The sequence below is a fragment of the Oryctolagus cuniculus genome, chromosome 5, assembly GCF_964237555.1.
Source record: "Oryctolagus cuniculus chromosome 5, mOryCun1.1, whole genome shotgun sequence".
NCBI lineage: Eukaryota > Metazoa > Chordata > Mammalia > Lagomorpha > Leporidae > Oryctolagus > Oryctolagus cuniculus.
In genome coordinates this window covers 160,937,299-160,963,958 of record NC_091436.1, presented here as the reverse complement: position 1 = coordinate 160,963,958, position 26,660 = coordinate 160,937,299, and the positions used below count along the sequence as shown (strand labels likewise).

Genomic DNA, 26,660 nt, shown 5'->3' with positions numbered 1-26,660 from the left:
GAATTCTTCAGATGGGAGATTCAAAGTAGGTGAGGCCCCATCTCCTGAGACCCAGCCGCTTGCCTAGAGCCGCGAGGGCTGTGCGGAGCCTCTGTGTGATCGCTGAGTTCCTGACTCCCAGCTCTCCACCCAGACCACCAGAAGACACCGCCTCTAATGACAAAAACCGTTTTCCCATTCCACTCCAACTAATGCTCCAAGGACTTTCTTAATTGCGACTGATACCCAGGGATCAGGAAACTTATTTGTGACTTGATGAATCTGCATGATCTTGCCTGAGTTTCTAGCTTTTGTAGCACTAAAAACTTTAAGTAAATTTGTTCTTGCAAAATACTTCAAGATCACCCTACCTACCTACCAAAGAAACAATGTGTTATTCTGTGGAGTGGCTGAACTTCATGGAGCCCAGAGTACTGATGAAAGTAAAATGGAGAGGCACTCACTGAGTGGCTAACCAATGACTATCTCTGACAAGTGGTGGGTGGAATTTTGTTAAAAAGCAGAACAGGTAGAACACCTTAAGAGCTCCCTAAATGTGGGCCATAAAACTAGATGGAACACATTATGAACACATATCTATAGATAATATTGTTAGCAAAATGCCTTCTATTCCAGACTCATGAAATCTGACCTGTTTAGTCAAAAACTGTTCTTTTCCAAAAGTATATTGTTATAAGCAAGGGAAAACTTGAAAATAGCTTGCTTCAAATTCAAAATGCTAAGGTTTTATTGAGAAAAACAAAAGAAGCAGAAAAGGGTGATATATGACCTATATTCCATTGTCACAATTAGGAGAGACTTAGGAATCACTCTAGTTACAAGTTTCAATTGTGTTGAATGCAAAAGAAACATAGAGATAACAAGATACTCTATTTAAAAACCACATACATCCTTCAAGATGAGAATTCAGGATATAAGAGTGAAGCAAAATTTTAGCAACCATTTGTGCTTCAAATTTACTGCCATATATAATTTGTAAATAAATTAGGGCTAGACACAACCGTTTCTTTGCATATCATAATTTCTGAACGAAACACCAAAAGGGACTTACTGATATGTATAACTATGTCTAAATCATTCCTAAATGTAGGTTCCATGAATTCACACAATATGGCCATTGATGGTAAGAATTTCAAGGTGCCTAATAACCAATCAAGGGAATAATTTAGAATCCCAAAATTCCATGCAATTCAATAGACTTCTTTGAGCGTTGACTAACTACTTAATACAAAGCTAGAGACTTCAAGAGTGAAAGCTAACTGAAGGGCATGTAGGTGGCTTCTTATAAAGCATCATTTGAATAGTTTAAGGGGTGTTTCATCCAGAAAGCATAATCCACTTGTATGCTGTTACTTGACATTTCCTTAAAAAGCATGCATCTTGGGACAGGTAACACATGGATTTTGTTTCTCACAGAGGTTGCAAAAGAGTGCTCCCTTGCAACTTCATGGTCTGTAGCGTGAAAGGTCAATGGAGAGATCTGATAATCCCCATTAGGGATCAGAATAAACAAAAATGGGAAGACTGCTGAACAGCCAGACAAGTGCCACAAAGATTTGCCTAATTCTCAGTTTGCTCGGTGACTGGCATCGCTTTACAGTCCCTGTTCTACAGGAGATACAATTTAAGAATGACAATACGCTTAAAGAATGCATTCTATTGCTTGTGATAAATGTTAGAGAAAGTATACACAGGAGAATGCAGTTTGGAATGGATTTCATAGAGAAGGAAGCAGATCAAGTACAGCAAAGAGAAATCAATGGCTAGGTGTGTACTCAAAACAAACAAACAAACAAAAAAAAAAAAAAAAAAAAAAAAAAAAAACAGGCAAACCCCAGAGCATTTGCTGGGACCTGGAAAGGGAGAAAACTTGCTTACTGTTGGCTGAATTTCATTCAGTGAGGCCCAGGCTCCTATCAATGCATTACTGTCACATAAGGCAATGGTGTGGTGTGGGAAACCCAGGCAATGAAAGCCACATAGGTCAATAATATCTATTACCTCAACACTCGGTTCTCCCAGAAATGAGTTTGGTTGTTCCAGCATAATGTTACTATTGGTACTGGGAAAAAATGTAGACAAATTCAGTTAATTTAGTTGTGCATGATCTATAATACTTGGTAATCTTTATTGCACCATTTATTTTAAGAGCTAAAAGTACTTTGAGGCTGTTATCTCATTAACCTGCCACAAATCCCTGTGAGCCAGGTAGTATAAGTATTCATAACCCAGTTTTACAGATAAGGAAAGAGGCAGAGAAATGACTAAGCCAAGGTTATGGAGCAAATGGAGAACTGAGGCAATCGAAGGGCCCTGGTGGTGGCTGTGCTCATGAACCTGCATCACCTCCCTCCTGGGTTTTCACCTGGTCTAGGAGCTACCAAATAGTTTATGGCTGAAAGTCAACCCTGGCATCTCATATCTCCACTGTCTGTTATTCCAGTGCATATTTCAGTGAACTATATGCACACGGATTTAAGCATATGCCTATGCAAATTAAAGAAAAAAAAAACAAAAAAGAAAAGTTCTGGCACTTTTGCTTGACAAAGAAATTCCTAGAGCAAATGTCTCACATGTACAAGTGCCAATATCTCAGCCCGACCCAAGCTTCCAAAGAATGACCTTGGATACAGTTACGTCTGACCACCTCCTGCTTTTCTACAATCTACAGAATTCCCTGTTACATTGCGCCTTCGTAAGGGAGAGGGGAGGGTGACCTGCTCAGGATTCTAGTCCGCCCCCAGCCGCCATGCACTTTTCCAAGGAGATGCACACGCGGCTCCTCAGGTACCCAAACAATGTCACCAGCTCTCACTTTGCAGAAAGCAGAAACTTCCTCCCTGAGATGTTGTACACTAAGCAACTCGAAATATCCTCAAGACTGTATGCAAGGGGATTTTATCAACTTTGTAACAAGACCAATGGCTAACTTTATAGGGAATGTTTGATAGGAGCGGGAATATCCTTCAAATTCTAAACATTTAGTAGTGTGCTGCATGAAAGCAAGAAATAAATAGATCTTCATTTTCCTTCTTGTCTATCTTTAATCTCCATCACATAGAAACTTTCTTTCAGATTTCATAGTGTAACATCACGGGCACTAATGGGACAGATCTGAGTTCAGCTTGCCTTGAGGTTGTGGATTCTGAGAAGTGATAAAACAAGTGTGGCCTGGGTCTATATTCCTTCCGAACAGCAGTCCTTCTATTTTGTTCCTGTTGAACTCTATTTAGTGGAGCAGTAACCCTGTGAACTATAAAATGAACTAAAAATATGTTACTGCAAAAATTAAGGAAGGAAGGACAGAAAGACAAAAAGAGAGAGAGAGGGAGAGAAAGAAATAAAGACATGTTATTATATTCTTAGATTGTATCTGTGAACTACATGAAGTCTGTTCTCTTTATTAATTTTTAAAAATAACTTATTTTTAAAAATCAATTTCACTACACTTAAATACTGGCATTTTTGGAGAAAACATAACTTCCAAAAATCTTTTCCAAATGCTCTTTTTATGATGTTTGTAAAGATTTGGATGGAGGACATTATGTTTAAAGATTTGTTGGGGGGAGAAGTGAAAGTCCAGCATCTTGTCTGGTGTGGAAGAGATCCTCAGGCACAGAATCGCCAGAGGACTCAGAGAACTCTACACCACCAGGCTGCTAATGTTTACAGATGTTAACTGGGTAAACGTTAGCACAGAGAGAACCCTGAATTATCACTTGCCTCTTTCGACATAGTTACATGCAGAAATGATCTTTTTCCTATGTGGCTTCTTATTTCTTTAGGCAAAAGCTAAAATACCTGTTCAAGTCCCCTATCATAGTAGAATTTTCTGTTATAATGTTTGCCAAGTAACACTGAAGCCTTTGCAATGGTGTATAAGCACACACACATATACACACACAGGTATCCATATTTACAAGATGCAATATACACAGAATTTACATCAAAATATTTCCATAGATACATACCTCAACAATGGCACCACCAGGGCATCTGAGAAAATGGCGATACAGCTCTTGGAACCCACTGGGATAAACGGTGTATATGGACACATGAGAAGTAACATCTCCTGGACCACGCGCAGACACAGAAATTCCATTCTGATGCTGGAGGTCACAGCTGGCAACACTGGACTGGAGGCCAGGGCTTTTCCAGATGTAATCATACACTGCCACCTAGTGAGACACAGAGCCCCCCCACCCCCACCCCAGACCCCCAGCCCAGAAAAGAACAGGAAAAAAATTAATTAACTTCTGGCAAGAGCATAACCGATTTTAAATGATTTTACAATAAATCTGAAAGTCTCTGCCATCTGCAGTGCTTGCACTCCATTCTACGCATATTTTTATGGCATATCTCTAAATAGTGAAGATAGACAAATCCCCGGTGTGTGCTCCATAAAGTTAATTCTACACAGATGAAGCTGTAATTGGCTTCCATATTAACCCAAAGTAGGAAGATCAAGCAGGCTGTGACAACGCCAGTGTTGATTAAAAATAAAAAAAAAAGTGCTTATGACGATTTTATGAATGGATGTTTGTACTTTCCCATCCAAAAGAAATCTTTGTTTTTTCTTACTTACTTGCACTGTGTGAAAGTGCTAAGTCTCTGATATCACCAAAACGGTGCGCAAGATATATTAATGCTATAGTTGGCTGAAATGCACAGGGCAGAGTTTTTGCACACTTGTATTTATCTACTGTTTTTCTTTCCTGGCAATCCTGACTTTTGTACTCACTGGGCATTATCTGGAAGGGTTTCTCAGGTAGCAATTTCATTGTCTAATACAATGTACCCTGTGGGGCTTTCATTAGTGCTAATTGAATTATGAATGAGTTGAAAAGACACTGTTCTATTACTTGTTTAAGATACTGCAATGAAGATTGCAGTATACTACTGTAAAATTTATTTGAGTTGATAAACTTTCTACTTTCTTAAATTTTTTCCTACAACTGCAAAGCTTTGCATAAGCTTTCTAAAATGTCCATTTTCATGCTCGCAGATTGAAGTAGTTTCAGAAGCATTCAGTGGAAAGTTTTCAATGGACTTCTTTTCTCCCTTCTTCCTTCTGAGGCAGAAACACGCATTTGCTATTCAAAAAAGTCCATTTGAAATACTCTTTCCAAAGTTAGTTCTCTCAAGGATGATTTACAAATACTTTAAATCTTCAGAAATATGGAAAGACTTAATAACAAGAAAGAAAATTCTGGCCAATTACTATTTAATTCCCATCTATAATTGACAATAAATTCCCAAGATTCTAGCTAGTGATTTTTTTCTTTTGAAAATGAAAAGGTATAATTAAAATCTGGGCAAGAAAAGAAGCTGTAAATGGCTTTAAAAGGCTTACAGGAGCGAATAACCAGTCTAAAATGATTAAAAGCAGAAGTTTACTGAGGATGCATTCTACAACAGGTTTTTGAGACAATATAAACCTGCTCTTGGAACTAATAATCCAGCAGGAGTTTACTGAAAGAAATTGGTATAAATTTATATTAAAATAAGTTTGATTGTGACAAGTGTTCATAAGGAATTTTGCTAAAGAGATGAGATTTGAACTGGATCTTGAAAGAGCTAAGATGTGAAATCAACCCAAGTGTCTATTAATGGATCAATGGATTAAGAAAATGTGTACTGTTACCCCATCCCCAAAAAATGGAATGCAATTTGGTCATTAAAGAGGATGAAATCCTATCATTCACAGGAACATAGGTAAAAACAGGCACAGAAATATAAATATCATAAGATCTCACTCATATGCACAATCTAACCCAGTTGATCTTTTCCCAGCAGTCCAGAGCACAAGAATAGATAGCAGAGGCTGGGGAGTTTGAGGGGACAGGTTGAGAGAGATTGGCCAAGAGCTGCAAAGTCACAGTTGGATAGGAAAGATAAGGTCTGGTGTTCTATTGCATAGTAGGATGACCATTAATTAACAACAATGTATTTTATATTTAAAAATAGCTAGAACAAAGGATTGTGAATATTCTTGCCATAAAGTAGTGATTAATGTATAAGATGATGATATGTTAAATATTCCTTAAAAAAAAAGATTTATTGGGCCAATGCTGTGGCTTAGTGGGTAAAGTCACCACCTGCAGCACTGACATCCCTTGTGGGTGCCAGTTCAAGGGCAGACCCAGAAGAAGCTCCTGGCTTCTGGCTGAGCAATGCTCAGCTCTGGCCATTGCAGCCATTTAGGGAGTGAACCAATGGATGGAAGATCACTCTCTGTAACTCTGTCTTTCAAATAAGTAATACAAATAAAACAAATCTTAAAAATAAAAGCTTTTTTAAAAAAGTTTTATTTTTTTATTTAGTAAATATAAATTTCCAAAGTACAGTTTATGGATTACAATGGCTCCCCCCCCCATAATTTCCCTCCCACTCGCACCCTTCCCATCTCCTGCTCCCTCTCCCATTCCATTCACATCAAGATTCATTTTCAATTCTCTTTATATACAGAAAATCGATTTAGTATATATTAAGTAAAGATCTCATCAGTTTGCACCCACACAGAAACACAAAGAACAGAATACTGTTTCAGTACTAGTTATAGCATTATTTCACACTGGACAACACATTAAGGACAGATCCCACATGAGGAGTAAGTACACAGTGACTCCTATTGTTGACTTAACAATTTGACACTCTTGTTTATGGCGTCAGTAATCTCCCTAGGCTCTAGTCATGAGTTGCCAAGGCTATGGAAGCCTTTTGAGTTCGCCGACTTTGATCTTATTCTGACAGGGTCATAGTCAAAGTGGAAGTTCTCTCCTCCCTTCAGAGAAAGGTACCTCCTTCTTTGATGACCCTGTTCTTTCCACTGGGATCTCACTCTCAGAGATCTTTCATTTAGGTCTTCTTTTTTTTCTTTTTTTCCAGAGTATCTTGGCTTTCCATGCCTAAAATACTCTCATGGGCTCTTCAGCCAGACCCAAATGTCTTAAGGGCTGATTCTGAGGCCAGAGTGCTATTCAGGACATCTGCCATTCTATGAGTCTGCTGTGTATCCCGCTTCCCATGATGGATCGTTCTCTCCCTTTTTGATTCTATCAGTTAGTATTGGCAGACACTAGTCTTGTTTGTGTGATCCCTTTGTTTTTTTTTATTTATATTTTATTTTATTTAATGAACATAAATTTCCAAAGTACAGCTTATGGATTACAATAGCTCCCCCCCCATAACTTCCCTCCCACCCACAACACTCCCCTCTCCCACTCCTTCTCCCCTTCCATTGTCTGATCCCTTTGACTCTTAGACCTATCAGTGTGATCAATTGTGAACTGAAATTGATCACTTGGACTAGTGAGATGGCATTGGTACATGCCACCTTGATGGGATTGTATTGGAATCCCCTGGCACGTTTCTAACTCCACCATTTGGGGCAAGTCCGATTGAGCATGTCCCAAATTGTACATCTCCTTTATTTGTTTGAAAGGCAGTGTTACAGAGAGAGAGGAAGACAAAGAAAGGAAGAGAAATTATCGATCTGCTGGTTTGCTTCCCCAAATGGTCACAGTGGCCAGGGCTGGACCAGTCTGAAAACAGGAACCTGGAACTCTATCTAGGTCTCCCACATGGGTGACAGAGGTCCAAGTACTTGGATCATCTTCTGCTGCTTTTACAAGTGCATTAGAAGGAAGCTGGATTGGAAGCTGAGCAGCCAGAACTTCAATCCATGCTCATACAGGATGCCAGTGGTTCAGGTGGTGGCTTAATCCACTACACCACAACACTGGCCCCTAAATATTCTGATGTAATGATTACAACATGTATCAAAACATCACACTATTTCCAATAAATACATAAAATGATTACCTGTCAATAAAAACAAATTAAAAAAAACAAATTTAAAAAAATACCAATGGTATTTCAATGGGTAAGAAGTGTGCCACAATGTCTCCTGGCAGAGGAGCAGTGCTAGTGAAAGACCTGAGATGCCTGGGCACAGCAAGTCAAGGGCAGTGAATAGGGCAATAGAACCGATGGTAGGAAAGCTGTGAGGACAAGAATGGGAGGTTGAAAAGCCATTTCTGATGCTGTGCCAATCCACAAACAAGGTGAGCTGCTGCAGGTCTTGGTGTACTAGAGAGGTTTGGTCTGACTTGTCTTTTAGCTCCATAGAGCTGGATGCAACATGATAGGTAGACCAGAACAACAGATACCATCTCATCAAAAGGGACGAGGTGGTCCTGCCTGTACACAGTGGCAACCAGGCTGCAAATAGAATAAATGATCTCTTTTTTTAAGGTAGAGTCTGCAGACTTGAGTCAGCAGACAGACAGAGAGAGTGTGTGTGTGTGTGAGAGAGAGGGATTATTTATCTGTTGGTTCACTCTCCAAAAGGCCACAATGGCCAAGTCTGGGCCATGGCAAAGCCTGGAGCCAGGAACTCCATATATACTTCCCAGATGGGTTACAGGGGCCCAAGTACTTGGACCAAGTTAAACCCTACTCTATTGTGGTACAAATATTCATCTACTCTGTTGTTGTGCAGGTATTGTTGTACATTCCCCTTAGAAAGGAAGAAAGAAAACCCCACAGAAATGAAGGTGAGCAACCAAAAACCTCACTGGAAATGGTTTACATAGAAGAAGATATCTTCAGTTATCTTCAGATGTTTTTGTATTTTCACACTGGCCATGAAAACACCCTACCTTCAGGGTAATTGCTTTATATTCTGACTTACAGCCAAAGACAGCCTCGAGCAATTGGGGATGCTTAGCTTTGAAAACTTAAAATCCTCCCTGGGGTTAATAAAGTAGGACAAGGTAAAAAAAAAAAAAAAAAAAGACGAAGAAGAACATGGATATTTTATAACAGAGACGAAAGCCGAAGAGAAGCTCATCAGAGGACAAATGGAAATGTGGGAGGGATGCTGAAATCACCCTGTGTTTTTTGCTTGGTACCTACTCCAAATGCATTGAACATGATGCTCTGAAACTTGGCTCTCTTCACGCTGTCCTTAAAATTAGCTGTTGAGGAACAAGCAGCTCAGGAAACTAATCTGTGATATTTTACCATCAAGTTAAATGTCCACATGTCGTATTTCCCACTCAGTTGTATTTCAGGCCATGAAGGTAATCCACAAACAGGAAGGGAAAGACAACCTTGCCTTTCTTGTGGAGGGCAGGTGAGGGATAACAAGGAAGAAGGATATGACTTTTCTATAAACTGCATTTTCTATAGATGCCTTTGTTTTCCATTTTCTAGTGAGTAATGGTTAAACTATTTGGCAGACCAAACAATATCAATGAAACATTGGAGCTCACTCAGTGTTTCTGTAAAGGGATAGGTCAGAAGATAGTTACTGTGTCCTACATAATCTGAAGTTAGTGCCACAAGTCTCTCTGCTGTCATCTAAAATCCCTTTCATTAAAGCAATCAAATATGTCTTTTCATTTTCAGGAGAGCCCAGCGTGAGTTAATAAATCTATTGAGACAAGTGAGTCGAGAGAATAACATATAGGACACATCTGAAGAGCTAAAACTGGCCTCCATCTGGAGGCACAAAACTTAGAAGAATCCACAATGCCAGACTAGGAACAGTAATCCTTAAATGAAATTCATCATTCAGCAGAAAAACAAGTTAAGGATGGCAATTCAATGGTAGGCAAAACAGGCCGGAACAGGTTCAAATGCTGCATATTTCACAACCAAGCTTAATTAAAACAGGACTATGAGGCTGTTAATTGCATTATAATAGTTCAGCATGAAATTAGGTCTGATGTGAATGTCCTTATAGTGGAGTTGTTTATGTTATTATAATTACACAGTGGCACACAGATTTACTGCATAGATACATTGTCAACAGCTCTTGGGTCAATTTCTTTTCTTTTCTCAGTTAAATTTGCACTCAATTTCCAAGTATGGAAAGTCAGCATGAGAAAAACCAGGGTCGGGAAATTAGGTTACACTGGATGATCTGGCTGGTCTCCTGTGTATTTGAAGCTTAGAACTCCAAATAAATTGTGTGTTCCTGATGGTTATTTTATTCACCATTTTTGAAAGGAGAGAACCATTTGTTAAAAAACTGTGTCTCATCAAAATGGACAACATACCCACAGATGCTTCATTTTGCCATAAAAAGAGAAGCCTTTTTTTTTAGTCTACTTGTGCCACTATGACAGAATACCTAACTTTTAGTAATTTATTAAAAATAGAAATGTATGGGGCTCACAGCGGCAAGGGAGTTGGACAGCATGGCTCTGGTATTTGGCCAGAGTCCTTGGTGTTGTGTCATCCAATGGCAGAAGGTGAAAGGACAAGAGCAAAGATTCAGAGAGGGCCAAACTCGAGTTTACACAATATCCTGTCTCACAATAGCTAACTCATTCCCAAAATAACCACATTGATGAGGACAGACCCCTCATGCCCTAATCACCTCTTATTAGGCTTACTTCCCAGCATGGTTTCATTGGGGATTAAATTTTCAAAGCATGTTGGTTCAACGCAGATTCAAAGAATTAATGGTTGTTAAGTGTCTGACTAAAACCATGCCAGTGATTCCACCATATCATGCATTCCAGTAGTAATAAGAAACAAAAAGATTAAAGATTTGTGTCTAGTAAAAAATGCCCACTCCTGTTCACAGAATGCAAAAGACATAAAAGAGAATGATTTTCCAAGTGGCAAAAATGTTTCTTGATCCACTCATGGTTTCTAATTTTTGGTCTAAGACATAACTAGTATCTGCCTTGTGACCTTGACTTCAATACCAAAACCTTAGGTAATATCATATGCTTTGGAAGCATATACATATTTGATATTTTCTGTTTCCATCTTGATAATTTTGTTTTACAAATTCTATGCACAGCAATTTTGTGAATTGCTTTGGGATAAGAGCAAAAAATAGAAAAGTACCTTCAAATAAATTAGGTAAGTAAAATGATTATGCTTTGATGTTTCTTTCTTTAACACGACTATTAAGAATATAGAATGAGCACTTAAGTAAATTTGAGGCAATTTAGGGAAATGTAATAAACTACATTGTGTAGCCAGAAAACCATAGTTCTAAACAAAATAACCTGTGCTTAATTTATATAGAAAGTATGCAATTTGAGGGAGGCTAATATATATTGTGTGTTTGTAAAACATTTTACAGAAAGTTTTGTTATGGTGGACATCTCTAATTTTGGTAACCAACATTTTTACATCTTGCATCTGCAAATGGAAATTCATGAGTTTTTCATATTACTGCTACAAAATTCTTAAAAAATACTCTGGGAAACCACAGAGGAACTTAACATCTAGTTGTGACATTCTAAAACTCTTAGAAATAGATGTAAGTGCAAGAAAACTATTCAGGATTCATCATGAAAGTAGGACATCAGTTGTAGCAGTATTTCCTAGTTCTAGCTTGTAGGTAAGAGTGAAATCATGAGTAATACTACCACGGAAACTAACTATACCTGAACATGCTATTAGTTAGTTTAGGAGCAAGGGTAAACATAAAGTGACAGTCTTCTGCCAATTTTCCCTCTAACTGTAAGCCTTGGCTACCAACATGAACAAGAGGTGAGTGTGGAAACACCTCACCACCCATCTGAGAGCAGGAGATAAGTGAGAGACAAGTGAGAGACAAGCAATATGAGAAAGAAGAAATGTAAGAAAGAAAAACGAAACAACCACATTGCTCTAACCACCATTGTTTCAATGCAAAGTATCACTGTGGTATGGCCAGGAATAGTTTCCACACTTATATTACACTTCCTACACAAATAAAATTTAAAAATGTAAAGTTAGACTGTATTGAATATATATCATGATCAGAAAATTGTAAAATATACTTAGAGCTTCAAATTTAGAAAGAGGATTCTTTTCTTCCTCTGATTTCTGAAACAAAAAAGAAAGAAATTTGTAGATTATTAACTTACTCTCTCTAACTAATATTTTAGTCCCTGCCCTTGCAGAACTGAAGAAAAATATTTGTATTGACTTCATTCAACCCATCAACTGTGCTAGTATGATGATAGGAGGAAATGATTTTGACTGCATATTTTACCTCTCCAGGCAGACTTGCAACATGGAGTCAAACCAGGCTGAGATTTATTCAAATCCATGAAAGCCACTCAGACACAAAATCATTAGTAGAAGGAGACTCAGATGCCCACTAATAGGAAGATTACTTGTCCTATCTTTATAAATACTATTCCACCAGCTCCTTACCCTTTGCTGTTTTGTGTAAGGTATTGAAGCAGCCAATGCTCACTCTATCTGGGAATTACTCCTCGCCAAGGGCAGCCTGCTGCCCATGTTGATGACTAATACTTGGTTCTTGGCTTACCCTTTGATTTAATTTTCTCTAACTATAAGAACATATCAAAATGTAAGCCCAGAAAAAGATTTCAGGGGTAGTTTTTCTGTATATATATACTTGATCTTACGTTCAGGATAAATTACTCCCAATTTGCATCAACTGAATAAGCATAGGAATTATGAATAAAATTTTTTTTACACTCTAACCAACTGTATTCCAAAAGCCAAGTTAAGTAATATAAGTTGGCAAAAAATCCAGGAGAGGGAATTGGCAGCAGCAAGCGTGAATTTACCAATGCAAAGCATGCTCCTACATGAGTTTTGTGATGTGTATTGCCTGAGTTTTCCCCAGACTCCTACATGGTTCACTCCCTTCCTCCAAGACTCTACACAATGTCACCTATCATCATTGGCTGTTTCCTGAATACCCTAAAGGAAATAGTATCTCCACCCTCAGCCACACCCACACCTAATTTTCATCAAAACACTGTGTTACTATCAACCATATCATGTGTGTCCCTGTTTATTTGCCCATTTTCTGTCCTTCTGCACACATATGTAAGTTTCTTGAGGAAAAGGATCAGGATTTGGTTCAAGAGGCTCTAAATGATAACTTGTTGTAGGAATAAATAAGAGAAACCATTTAAATGGCTTCAGGATTAAAAAGTAATTTGGTTTTATTTTGTTTGCATTCATCACGCCTACCTTGGAAGCTGCAGAAATTTTTTCGTCTCCACCTACTGAAAAATTTATATGTAAGATTCAACTGCTCTTTTATGTCAGCATTTCTAATAATGCTAAGGGTATTGCTTCAGGAGTATCAGTGAAATGAACTCTCTAGCATGGTTCCACACTCAAGTTTTAATTCCCTGTTTCTCAATTCAGTGAAGTTTATTCACCTCACTCCACCTACAACACCCACAAGTCAAAGATTGCCTATGTCATAACCTTTCTAGAATAATACCCTTTTGCACACATATAAAACCTTTACTTCAGAAGTAACAATGCATTCTAGGATAATTAATTACCTCATTAAACAGCTCTTCTAGTAATAAAGCATTATTTTGATTTTATAGATGATAAGTCTCAAATAAAGGAAATAAAAAGTATACCACTGCTTGCAGTAAGGACACCAAAGGCACTAGACAAAATGACCTGAGTCCTCCATGCAACCAGTTAATAGGAATGTTAATGGTGTGATGGAAAAATAACTACATGAACAATGACTATTTGCTAATTCTTTCCAAAATTGTAAATATAAATCAATATGTGCTATTTTCACTTAGCTTAATTAGAATCTTCTTCATTATTCAAAAATATATTTGTGAAGCAGGTGTTTGGTTTAGTAGTTAAGAAATAGATTGAGGGGCCAGCATTGTGGTATAGCAGGTGTGGTTCCAGCATCCCATTTGAGTGCTAGTTTGAGTCCCAGCTATTCCACTTCCAATCCGGCTCTCTCCTGGGAAGGCAGTAGAGGAGTCCCAGGTCCTTAGGTCACTGAACCCACGTGGGAGACCACGTTGGGGAAGCTCCTTGTCCCTAGCTTTGGATCAGCTCAGCTCCAGCTCTTGTGAAAAATAGATGGATAAATATTTTTTTTAAAAAAAGTTAAGACATCCTATCTCATGGTAATGTGCCTAGGTTCAAGTCCCAGCTCCAGGTCTTTATTCCAGCTTCCTGTTAATGCATACCCTGAGAGACAATAGGAGACAGTTCAAGTCATTGTCTGGGCCCCTACCACTCACTTTAGAGAGCTGTATTGAGCTTGTAGTTCGTGGTGTGGTCTTGTATTGCCATAGGCACCATGGCCTTTTAAGGAGTGAAATAGTGAATGGGAACTCCATTTGTCTGTCTCCCTTTCAACTAAATACATATTTTCAATATTTTTATTTATGTAAGGTGAACACATTTCATACATCATATATATTAGATAGATAGATAGATAGATAGATAGATAGATAGATAGATTTAGGAGCATAGTGATACTTCTTACCCTATCCTCCTGAAAGCTAGCTGTCATGAGAAATACAAGATAAAATATGTTTTCTTAGGCTTCATGAAACATACAATGAAGTAAGGGAAGCAAATTCACTTAGCTATAACATATATTTATTTATATATAAGACAGTAACACACACACACACACACAGAGAGAGAGAGAGAGAGAGAGAGAGAGAGAGAGAGAGAGCCGACGCCGCGGCTCAATAGGCTAATCCTCTGCCTTGAGGCACTGGCACACTGGGTTCGAGTCCCGGTCGGGGCGCCGGATTCTGTCCCGGTTGCCCCTCTTCCAGTCCAGCTCTCTGCTGTGGCCAGGGAGTGCAGTGGAGGACGGCCCAAGTGCTTGGGCCCTGCACCCCATGGGAGACCAGGAGAGGCACCTGGTTCCTGGCTTCGGATCGGCGCGGTGCGCCATTGGAGGGTGAACCAACAGCAAAGGAAGACCTATCTCTCTGTCTCTCTCTCACTGTCCACTCTGCCTGTCAAAAATAAATAAATAAATAAAGAGAGAGAGAGAGAGAGATCTCATATACACTGATTCATTCCTTGTATATCATATACACTGATTCATTCCTTGAATGTCCACAATAGCCAGGTTTGAACCAGGGGAAAATCAGGAGCTGGAAACTCAATGCAGGTCACTCCCATAAATATCAGGAATCCAACTGTCCGATCCATTGCTTGCTGCCTGCCACTTTTCCTATTAACAGGGATCTGGAATCGAAATCAGAATCAGTGCTCTGGGTCAGCATGTGGCAGAGTGGGTTAATCCACTGCTAGTGATGCCAGCATCTCATCTGAGAACCTGTTTGAGTCCTTGCTGCTCCACTTCTAATACAGCTCCCTGCTAATGCCCCTGGCAAAGCAATAGAAGATGGTACAAGTGCCTAGGCCCCTGCCATCCATATGGGGCACCTAGATGGAGTTCCTGGTTCCTGGCTTCTGCTTGAACCAGCCCCTGGCACTTGAAAACATTTGAGGAGTGAACCAGGGGATGGAAAATGAAGTTCTCTCTCTCTTTCACTTTCTCTTATTCACTCCTTCAAATAAATAAATCTTTAAAAAAATAACTATTACTGGAAACTAGATAAGGGATGCAGTTGACCCAAAAGGTGTCTTCCCACTCTGTACTAAACATATATCCCAAATAATTGAAATTTAAAATCAGTAAGTTTTAAGTGCAATATGAGAGAAAGAAATTTTAAACATTTGTGGAGGGATAAATCATGTCTGGAAGTAATGACAACAGAAGGCACCCATTGGATGTCTCCCTTGGGCTGTACATATAAGGAAGAAAATATAAAGGGCCACACAGGTGAAAACAAATATTTTGCTTAAAAAGAAAAGAATGAATGAGTTTAGTTTTATCATTTAGCCAAACTTCTGAGTTAATGATGTTCAGGGAGTATAGGATTCCAGAATGCTTTCAGCTTTTTAACTTTCAACAGCTACACTCTGGTTCCCCATTTTAATATTATACTTGAACATTGGATTGTGCCCTTGTCTGAATATAGTTCTCTCTTTGAGCATAACATTTCCAGTGCAGAATAAAAGATAAGGGAAAAAAGCATGCAGAAAGTTGATCACAGCCATGACTATTTTGGGAAACATTAATTAAGAATAAGAATCATAAATAATACTTATTTAGGACTCATTATATAAAAGGTTCTGTTCAAAGTACACCCATTCATTCATTCAATAAATTTTATGAAATCCTGCCTTGTAGCAAAGGAATGTGGAGACAATGAATTAAACCAGAGACAAAGTCTTTGATATCCTACTGCTTTTATTCTAGGAGAAGAAGACAGACTCATGACTGAATATATCACATATGCTGTGGGGAAAAGGAAACAGCGTAGAGGATAAGGCAGGGGAAGCTGGAGGAAGAGCTATTTTATTGACATTTTATCCAGAGCTACTATTTTATTCAGGAAAGCCTCCCAGAGCAGGAAACATTTGAACAGAAACTTGGATAGAGTATGAGTGTGATATACTTGGAGGAATAGCATCGTAAGAACAGGAAACAGCAAGGCCATGGCCATGAGGAGGGCACACTGGCTTTGTGTTTGAGCAAAAGCAAACAGGCTGAAAGAAGTGAAACACAATAAGCCTCGGTAGAGATAAGAGGAGAGATCGGTGAGTGGGAGCTGAGAGGAAGAGCTAAGCGTTCACCCCTGTGCAGATACTTCAGGACTGTGGGTCTTGCTCAGACTGAACAAGAAGGAAGAGATGGAGGTGGGCCATCTACAAGTCCAGCAATGACAAAGACTAACAGGAAACTACCAGGAACTAACAGAGAAGCCTGCAGAACACTCCCTTTTGTTGCTTTGAATCCTTTATCTTTTGTGAATCTGCTATAGAATTATTTTCTGTAGTCACCATGAGGCTTACATTAAATATTCGTAACAGGGAAATATTCTACATATATTTTTCTGTGAATGAGCATTTTTGTTTTTTCTTAAACATTTTATTTATAAACTTTAAACATTTTGTCACATCCACTTAAAATTTACACATTGTATACTTATGCATATATATTTTTTCTTGAAAAACATAAATATTAATGTCACAGAGTGAGGAATTCATGACTTTAATCAGAGCATGAGGAAAGAGTATATAGTCATTTACATGGCATGATTCGGTGAAGCAATATTTATAAATAAATAATGACATAGCATCCTCATAAATTGTATACTTTCTTTCTTTAGATTAGTTGACAAATATGTGAAAATGTGATGTTTGTCTTTCTGGGTCTGGTTTATTTCACTTAGTGTAATGATCTCTATTTCAATCCATTTTGTTGTGAATGTCAGGATTTCATTCCTTTCTTACGGCTGAGTAATATTTCATCATGTATATATATATATATATATATACACACCACATTTTCTTCATCCAATCACTAGTTGATAGACATCTAGGTTGATTACATATCTTGTGAATTGTGGGATAGCTGGGTGATATGTTGAATCCATTTTTAGCACTCTGAGAAATATCCATACACTTTCCAAAATAGCTATAACAATAAGCATTCCTAACATCAGCATATCAGGATGCCTTTTTTTCCACAACCTTACCCTCATTTTATTTTTTTTATTTTTGGATGATAGCTATTCTAATTGGAGTGAGGTGATACATCACTGTGGTTTGTATTTGCATCCCTCATGGTCAGTGATCCTGGACATTTTTCCATGTGTCTGTTTGCCATTTGCACTTCATTGGTTGAAAAATTCTTGTTCATTTCCTTTGTTTCTTAACTGGATTGTTAGCTTAGTTATTTTTTCTTGAGCTCCTTATATATTCTAGATACTAACCCTTTATCAGAGGAATCCTTTGCCAATTCACCCATTCTGTCAGTTGCCTCTTCACTTTGTGGAGTGTTTCTTTGCTGTGTAGAAGCTTCTTTTATATAATCCCATCTGTGCATTTTTGCTTATTGCCTGTGCTTCTAAGGTCATATCTAAGAAGCCTTTGCCTATGCCAATGACTTATAGTTGTTCGCTCTATAGGAATTTAATGGTTTCAGGTCTTAGGTTTAGATTCTTGATCCATTATGAGTTGATTTTTGTATAATGTGTAAGGATATGGGTCTTGTTTCAAACTTCTGCATGTAGAAATCCAATTTCCCCAGCACAATTTGTTGAAGTGACTGGCATTTCTCCAGGGAAATTTTTAGCTTGTTTGAAAAAGCTTAGTTGGTTGTAGATGAGTGGGCTAATTTCTGGAGTTTCTATTCTGTTACATTGGTCTATATATCTATTTCTGTGCCAGTACCAGTTTTTTTTTTTTTTTTTTTTTTTTTTTTTTTTTTTTTTTTTTTTTTTTTATTACAACAGCCCTGTAGTGTGTCTTGAAATCTGGTATAGTGATGCTCCAGCTTAATTTTCATTGTTTAGGATTACTTTGTCTATTCAGAGTCCTTTGTTTTTCTCTGTGAGCTTTAGGATTTTTCTTCTAGTTCTGTGAAGAATGTACTTGGGGTTTTAATTGGGGTCACATTGAATGTGTAAACTGCTTTGAGTAGTATGCGTATTTTAATGTTATTAACTATTCCCTCTCATTAATATGGAAGAGTTTTCCTTTTTTTGGTGTCTTCTTCTGTCTTTCATTAATATCTTATCATTGAACTTCATATTCATGGTTAAATTAATCCCAAGGCATTTGAATTTTTTGTACCTCTGGTGAATGTGGCTGATCTTGTAATTTATTTCCCAGCCAGAACATCATCAGTGTGTAAGAATGTTATTGATTTTTGTGTGTTGATTTTAAATCCTGCAACTTTGCTGAAGTCTCTTGTGAGTTCCAGCAGTCTTTGTGAAGTCTTCTGGTTCCCCAATATAAAGAATCATGTCATCTACAACTGCAATAATTTTACTTCCTCCTTTCCATTTTGTATCTCTTTGATTTCTTTTCCTTTCCTAATGGATTTGGTTAAAACTTCCACAGCAATATTGAATAATATAGGTGTGAATGTGCTTCCTTGTCTGCTTCTGGCTCTTATTGGAAAAGCTTCCAACTCTTCTCCATTTGATTATACTTATTGTGGTTTTTTCATACATTACCTTTATTGTGTTGAAGTATATTCCATCTACATCATTTTTTTTAGGTTTTTATCATGAAAGGATGCTGTATTTTATCAATGCTTTTCCTGTGTCTATTAAGATAATTTTGTTGATGTGATGTATCATATTTATTGAGTTGCTTATGTTGAATCTCCACAAACCAATGTCTTCTCTTTTGTATCTGTTTTTTAATACAGCACAGTTTTTTTGTGAAGATTCACTCATGTTGCTCTCTGGCTGATGTAATTTTTCATTGTATCATCTAATAGTTGATTAAACCACATTTGTTCATTACAGATTGTTTTCCCAAATTGTACATGGAAAAGAGTCCACCATATAATTAGATATGATTGTAAATGCTACAATCATTTCTTTTTAGAGTGCAAAACACATACTATAAAAAAAAAAAAAAACACGTGTGGAAGACTATGCTTCTCTTCCAAAAAGAGTTATATACTTCCAGGAAAATGTGGCAGAGAATTCTCCCTGTCATCCTTTCCTACTGATTTTAAAGCTTCTAAAAGTTATTTTTTTTATTAACAATGATTGTATCTTGTGGGTTTCAGTGCAACATTTCAAAATACACACTAAGTTACTATGGAGTATAGTCCCTGCACTAGAAACATTTTTTTTCTAACTCTGATCTGATGCCTGTTGTCCAAACAGTCTCTATTCCAACCACTCTCTCTCACAATCCCTATTCTGTGTTCAGATTAATTTATTTTGCCTTCCACATATGAGGGAGAACCTGTGTCAACTGTCCTTCTTTCCCACATGTGTAATTTCACCTCTAACATCTTTATTCTAAAAAAAAAGGAACTACATGTAATCCCCAAAACTTGCCATAATCTCTCATATTTATTTTTTTTACATTTGTTTTTCTTTCCACATGAAATGCATGTTCCCTTCTTTCTCATTTGGAGTATTTCTATCTGTTTCTTCTAATCTGAACATTGTCTGCTTTATGAAATATCCCCTCACCTCTTTCCAAGAGCTTTAGTTGTTCCTTCTGTCAACTCTTGTTTTCCACCTAGATAATGGTCATGAATATCCAAGTAAGGTGATTTTACTTGTTTTTATTTATAACTTTAAGATATTTTTTCTACCTATTTAACTTAGTATGCCAACAAATTTGCAAAGTTGTTGGCATATAATACTTTAAAATATGTGTTGGCACAAGGAATGAGAAATTGAATGAAATCAGAGTGAAATCTTACTTTCACCAAAAGAGGTACATCCTCAGCAGAAAGGGATAAAATCACTACATTTATCAACTTAATATATTTTAAATTTAAAAAGTACATTTTTCCTTTCTTTCATGTGTAATTAAGTTCCCAATGATAATAGATTAGTATCAGAATACTCCTTCCCTTCACTAAAAAAAAGTAAAACACATAGCATATGATACATTTTTTTCTGATTTTTAAACAATTTTTAAAGATTTATTTATTTGAATGGCAGAGTGACAGAGGAAGGGGGAGAGGGAGAAGAAGAGGGAGAAGGAGACAGAGAGAGGTATCTTAAATCCACTTGTTCACTCCCTGGATACAATAGGTAGGTCTGTGCCTGACCAAGGCCAGGAACCTGGAACTCCATCAGGGTATCCCACAAGGGTGGCAAGGGTCCAGCACTTGACCCATCAGCTGCTGCTTTCCAAGGCACATTAGGAGGGAGCTGAATCAGAAGCGATGCAGTCAGGGCTCAAACAACCACTCTGATGAGGGGTATCACCACAGCACGCTGTGGCTTAACCCACTGCACCACAATGCCAGTCCCTCAGATTTGTTTTTAAGCAAAACTCTCAGGAAAATGTTAAATTCAAAGCTAGAGAACCTAAAATGTAGTGTGTAGGAGTGAAATTGACATTTTGAGAAGCGATGATTCTTTACAGCCTTTGTCTCTTCCATTGAGGAACAGTGTTGTTTTCTTCATACTGTGTGTTGGACTCTTTACTTGGTGAAGGGTTAATCTTATGAGTATAAAGTAAACTGAAAGTAGGGGAGGAGGCAAGATGGCAGAATAGGAAGGGAGCACACTGATAGTCCGGGGAGAGATAGTTTAATAAAAGTGGAGATACTGCAGGTTCAAGGAAGAGTAGGGGAGGAAACAGCAGAAGAAACTCTTCCGGAACGCGTGATTCACAGCGGACCTGCATGGAGAGCGTGGGAGCCCACAGTTCGGGACACCAGCGGCAGACTCAACACACCAGCGCTGGAACGCGAGGTGAGCCGAACCTCAATAGCCCGAGACACCGGCAGGCAAGCGGAGAGAGGAGACTAGAGGGAACGACCCCCCCGGGGGTGGGGGGAGTTCACCAGGCTAACTGGAAGAGAGAGAGAGAGAGAGAGAGAGAAAGTGACTGGTACGGACACGGGTTTCTCTCTCCCTGCTCACCTCTCAAGGGCGAGCAAGACAAAGAGCAGGCGCCATCTTGGACATACGTCATAAGCAGAGCGACCTCAGGTCTGCACTGGCCCTGAGCCTAGCAGAAAAACCTGACTCTGGGCGGGGCGAATTAACAGGAGATTAGGACCTAGTAAATTTGTGGTGCTACTGAACTGAGACTGTGAAAAAAGAGACGGTGGGGGAGAGAACTCACGGAATTCACGTGAGCACTCTCCACTCCAAAGACGCTACAATTCCGTAACTTTGGCAACCCAGTGGGAGACTGAAGGAGAATTTGAGCCCACTCTGAGGGCCGAACAGATTCCCTGTGTGGTCCTTGGAAAAGAGCTTCCGATCTCTGGCTCCTGTGGGTATATCATTTGCCTGCTAACTACCTCAAACTTCATTCAGCTGTGCGGAATTACTTCCCTTTTGAATCAAAAAGAGAGAGAGAGAGAGAGAGAGATTTACCACGCCTAACCTGGGAGTGTCACCTTTGGCACACCAAACAGAGCTCTCAGGCCACACCCATCTCAAGCCCTAAGGCTCCATCAAAAACAGATAGTCCACTTAATCTAGAGTCATAGTATAACAAGAAAAAGCACCACAGTGAAGAAACCAAATATCTCCAATATGCCAAATAACAAACGCAAAAACCGAGGTAATAAAAACAAGGAAGTCACCATGACGCCCTCAAATGAAAAAGACACCCCAATTCAAGATTATGAGGATGATGACATAGAAGAAATGCAAGAAGCAGATCTCAAAAAATTGATAAGAACATTAAGAAGTTCTCAAAAACAAATTCTTGAACTACAGAAATCCTTAATGGACAAGATAGAAAATCTCTCTCGTGAAAATGAAATATTAGGGAGGAATCAAAATCAAATGAAACAACTAGTACAACAGGAAACTGTGATGGTGACTGAAGTGAAGAATTCAATAGATCAAATGAAAAACACAATAGAGAGCCTTACAAACAGAATGGGTGAAGCAGAAGAGAGAATATCGGACTTAGAAGACAGAGAACAGGAAAGGATACAGTCAGACCAAAGAAAAGAAGAGGAAATTAGAAATCTAAAACATATTGTCGGGAATCTGCAGGATACTATTAAAAAACCCAACATTCGGGTTCTAGGAGTTCCTGAAGGCATGGAGAGGGAGAAAGGATTAGAAGGCCTTTTTAGTGAGATATTAGCAGAAAATTTCCCAGGTTTGGAGAAGGACAGAGAAATCCTAGTACAGGAAGCTCACAGAACCCCTAATAAACACGACCAAAAGAGATCCTCACCACGACACGTTGTAATTAAACTCTCCACAGTGAAACATAAAGAAAAGATCCTAAAATGTGCAAGAGAGAAACATCAGATTACTCTCAGAGGATCTCCAATCAGACTCACAGCTGACTTCTCATCAGAAACCCTACAAGCTAGGAGGGAATGGCGAGATATAGCCCAGGTACTAAGAGAGAAAAACTGCCAGCCCAGAATATTATATCCTGCAAAGCTATCATTTGTGAATGAAGGTGAAATAAAGACTTTTCATAGCAAACAGAAGTTGAAAGAATTTGTCACCAGTCGTCCAGCCCTGCAACAGATGCTTAAAGATGTGTTACACACAGAAACACAGAAACACGGTCATCAATATGAAAGAAAATAAAGGAAGGAAAGCTCACAGCAAAAGATCACAGGGAATTCAAAGCAAATATTAGAACTTATCTTGGGCAAATGGCAGGGCAAAGTTACCACTTTTCATTAGTCACATTGAACGTTAATGGCCTGAACTGTCCAGTTAAAAGACACCGATTGGCTGATTGGGTTAAGGAACAAAACCCATCTATTTGCTGCTTACAAGAAACACATCTTTCCAACAAAGATCCATACAGACTGAAAGTGAAAGGCTGGAAAAAGATATACCATGCCAACAGAAATGAAAAAAGAGTGGGCGTAGCCATCTTAATATCGGACAACATAAACTTTACCACAAAAACTGTTAAGAGAGACAAAGAGGGGCACTATATCATGATTAAGGGATCAATACAACAAGAAGATATAACAATTATCAATGTATATGCACCTAACTACAGGGCACCAGTTTATCTAAAAGATTTGTTAACGGACTTAAAGGGAGACTTAGACCCCAATACAATAGTACTGGGGGACTTCAATACTCCACTCTCAGAAATAGACAGATCAATAGGACAGAAGATCAACAAGGATACAGTAGATTTAAATGACACTATAGCCCAAATGGATCTAACAGATATATACAGAACTTTCAATCCTACAGCTAAAGATTTTACATTCTTCTCAGCAGTACATGGAACCTTCTCTAGGATTGACCACATACTAGGCCATAAAGCGAGTCTCAGCAAATTCAAAAGAATTAGAATCATACCATGCAGCTTCTCAGACCATAAAGAAATGAAGTTGGAAATTAGCAACTCAGGAATCCCTAGAGCATACGCAAACACATGGAGATTGAACAACATGCTCCTGAATGAACAATGGGTCATAGAAGAAATTAAAAGAGAAATCAAAAATTTTCTGGAAGTAAATGAGGATAACAGCACAACATACCAAAACTTATGGGACGCAGCAAAAGCAGTGTTAAGAGGAAAGTTTATATCAATAGGTGCCTACATCAAGAAATTGGAAAGGCACCAGATAGAGGAGCTTTCAATTCACCTCAAGGATCTAGAAAACCTACAGCAAACCAGACCCAAATCTAGTAGGAGAAGAGAAATAATTAAAATCAGAGAAGAAATCAACAGGATTGAATCCAAAAAAAATTACAAAAAATCAGCCAAACGAGGAGCTGGTTTTTTGAAAAAATAAACAAAATTGACACCCCATTGGCACAACTAACTAAAAAAAGAAGAGAAAAGACCAAAATCAATAAAATCAGAGATGAAAAAGGAAATGTAACAACAGACACCACAGAAATAAAAAGAATCATCAGAAATTACTACAAGGACTTGTATGCCAGCAAACAGGGAAACCTATCAGAAATGGATAGATTCCTGGACACATGCAACCTACCTAAATTGAACCAGGAAGACATCAAAAACCTAAACAGACCCATAACTGAGACAGAAATTGAAACAGTAATAAAGGCCCTCCCAACAAAGAAAAGCCCAGGACCAGATGGATTCACTGCTGAATTCTACCAGACATTTAAAGAAGAACTAACTCCAATTCTTCTCAAACTATTCAGAACAATCGAAGAAGAGGGAATCCTCCCAAATTCTTTCTATGAAGCCAGCATCACCTTAATTCCTAAGCCGGAAAAAGATGCAGCACTGAAAGAGAATTACAGACCAATATCCCTGATGAACATAGATGCAAAAATCCTCAATAAAATTCTCGCCAATAGAATGCAACAACACATCAGAAAGATCATCCACCCAGACCAAGCAAACTGGGTTTGGAAGGAACATTCCTCAATACAATCAAAGCAATCTATGAAAAACCCACAGCCAACATCCTATTGAATGGGGAAAAGTTGGAAGCATTTCCACTGAGATCTGGTACCAGACAAGGATGCCCACTCTGACCACTGCTATTCAATATAGTTCTGGAGGTTCTAGCCAGAGCTATTAGGCAAGAAAAAGAAATTAAAGGGATACAAATTGGGAAGGAAGAACTCAAACTATCCCTCTTTGCAGATGACATGATTCTTTATTTAGGGGACCCAAAGAACTCTACTAAGAGACTATTGGAACTCATAGAAGAGTTTGGCAAAGTAGCAGGGTATAAAATCAATGCACAAAAATCAACAGCCTTTGTATACAAAGACAATGCCATGGCTGAGGAAGAACTTCTAAGATCAATCCCATTCACAATAGCTACAAAAACAATCAAATACCTTGGAATAAACTTAACAAAGGATGTTAAAGATCTCTACGATGAAAATTACAAAACCTTAAAGAAAGAAATAGAAGCGGATACCAAGAAATGGAAAAATCTTCCATGCTCATGGATTGGAAGAATCAATATCATCGAAATGTCCATTCTCCCAAAAGCAATTTATAGATTCAATGCAATACCAATCAAGATACCGAAGACCTTCTTCTCAGATCTGGAAAAAACGATGCTGAAATTTATATGGAGGCACAAGAGACCTCGAATAGCTAAAGCAATCTTGTACAACAAAAACAAAGCCGGAGGCATCACAATACCAGATTTCAGGACATACTACAGGGCAGTTGTAATCAAAACAGCATGGTACTGGTACAGAAACAGATGGATAGACCAATGGAACAGAATTGAAACACCAGAAATCAACCCAAACATCTACAGCCAACTTATATTTGATCAAGGATCTAAAACTAATTCCTGGAGCAAGGACAGTCTATTCAATAAATGGTGCTGGGAAAATTGGATTTCCACATGCAGAATCATGAAGCAAGACCCCTACCTTACACCTTACACAAAAATCCACTCAACATGGATTAAAGACCTAAATCTACGACCTGACACCATCAAGTTACTAGAGAACATTGGAGAAACCCTTCAAGATATTGGCACAGGCAAAGAATTTCTGGAAAAGACCCGGGAGGCACAGGCAGTCAAAGCCAAAATCAACTATTGGGATTGCATCAAATTGAGAAGTTTCTGTACTGCAAAAGAAACAGTCAGGAGAGTGAAGAGACAACCGACAGAATGGGAAAAAATATTTGCAAACTATGCAACAGATAAAGGGTTAATAACCAGAATCTACAAAGAGATCAAGAAACTCCACAAAAACAAAACCAACAACCCACTTAAGAGATGGGCCAAGGACCTCAATAGACATTTTTCAAAAGAGGAAATCCAAATGGCCAACAGGCACATGAAAAAATGTTCAAGGTCATTAGCAATCAGGGAAATGCAAATCAAAACCACAATGAGGTTTCACCTCACCCCGGTTAGAATGGCTCACATGCAGAAATCTACCAACAACAGATGCTGGCGAGGATGTGGGGAAAAAGGGACACTAACCCACTGTTGGTGGGAATGCAAACTGGTAAAGCCACTATGGAAGTCAGTCTAGAGATTCCTCAGAAACCTGAAGATAACCCTACTGTTCGACCCAGCCATCCCACTCCTTGGAATTTACCCAAAGGAATTTAAATTGGCAAACAAAAAGCAGTCTGCACCCTAATGTTTATTGCAGCTCAGTTCACAATAGCTAAGACCTGGAACCAACCTAAATGCCCATCAACGGTAGACTGGATAAAGAAATTATGGGATATGTACTCTTTAGAATACTATACTGCAGCAAGAAACAACGAAATCCAGTCATTTGCAACAAAATGGAGGAATCTGGAACACATCATGCTGAGTGAAATAAGCCAGTCCCAAAGGGACAAATACCATATGTTCTCCCTGATCGGTTACAACTGACTGAACACCAAAAAGGAAACCTGTTGAAGTGAAATGGACACTATGGGAAACGGTGACTTGA

The 26,660-nt window shown here is 38.4% G+C and overlaps 1 protein-coding gene across 1 annotated transcript in view; it reads right to left on the bottom strand.

Annotated features, from left to right (window-relative positions):
- LOC100356714 (uncharacterized) overlaps positions 1-26,660 on the bottom strand; it is a 365,960-nt gene that overhangs the window by 13,051 nt on the left and 326,249 nt on the right. The window contains exon 20 of the mRNA XM_051855131.2: positions 3,972-4,178. Coding sequence (XP_051711091.2) covers positions 3,972-4,178 — 207 coding nt within the window. The remainder of the gene's footprint in view (positions 1-3,971; positions 4,179-26,660) is intronic.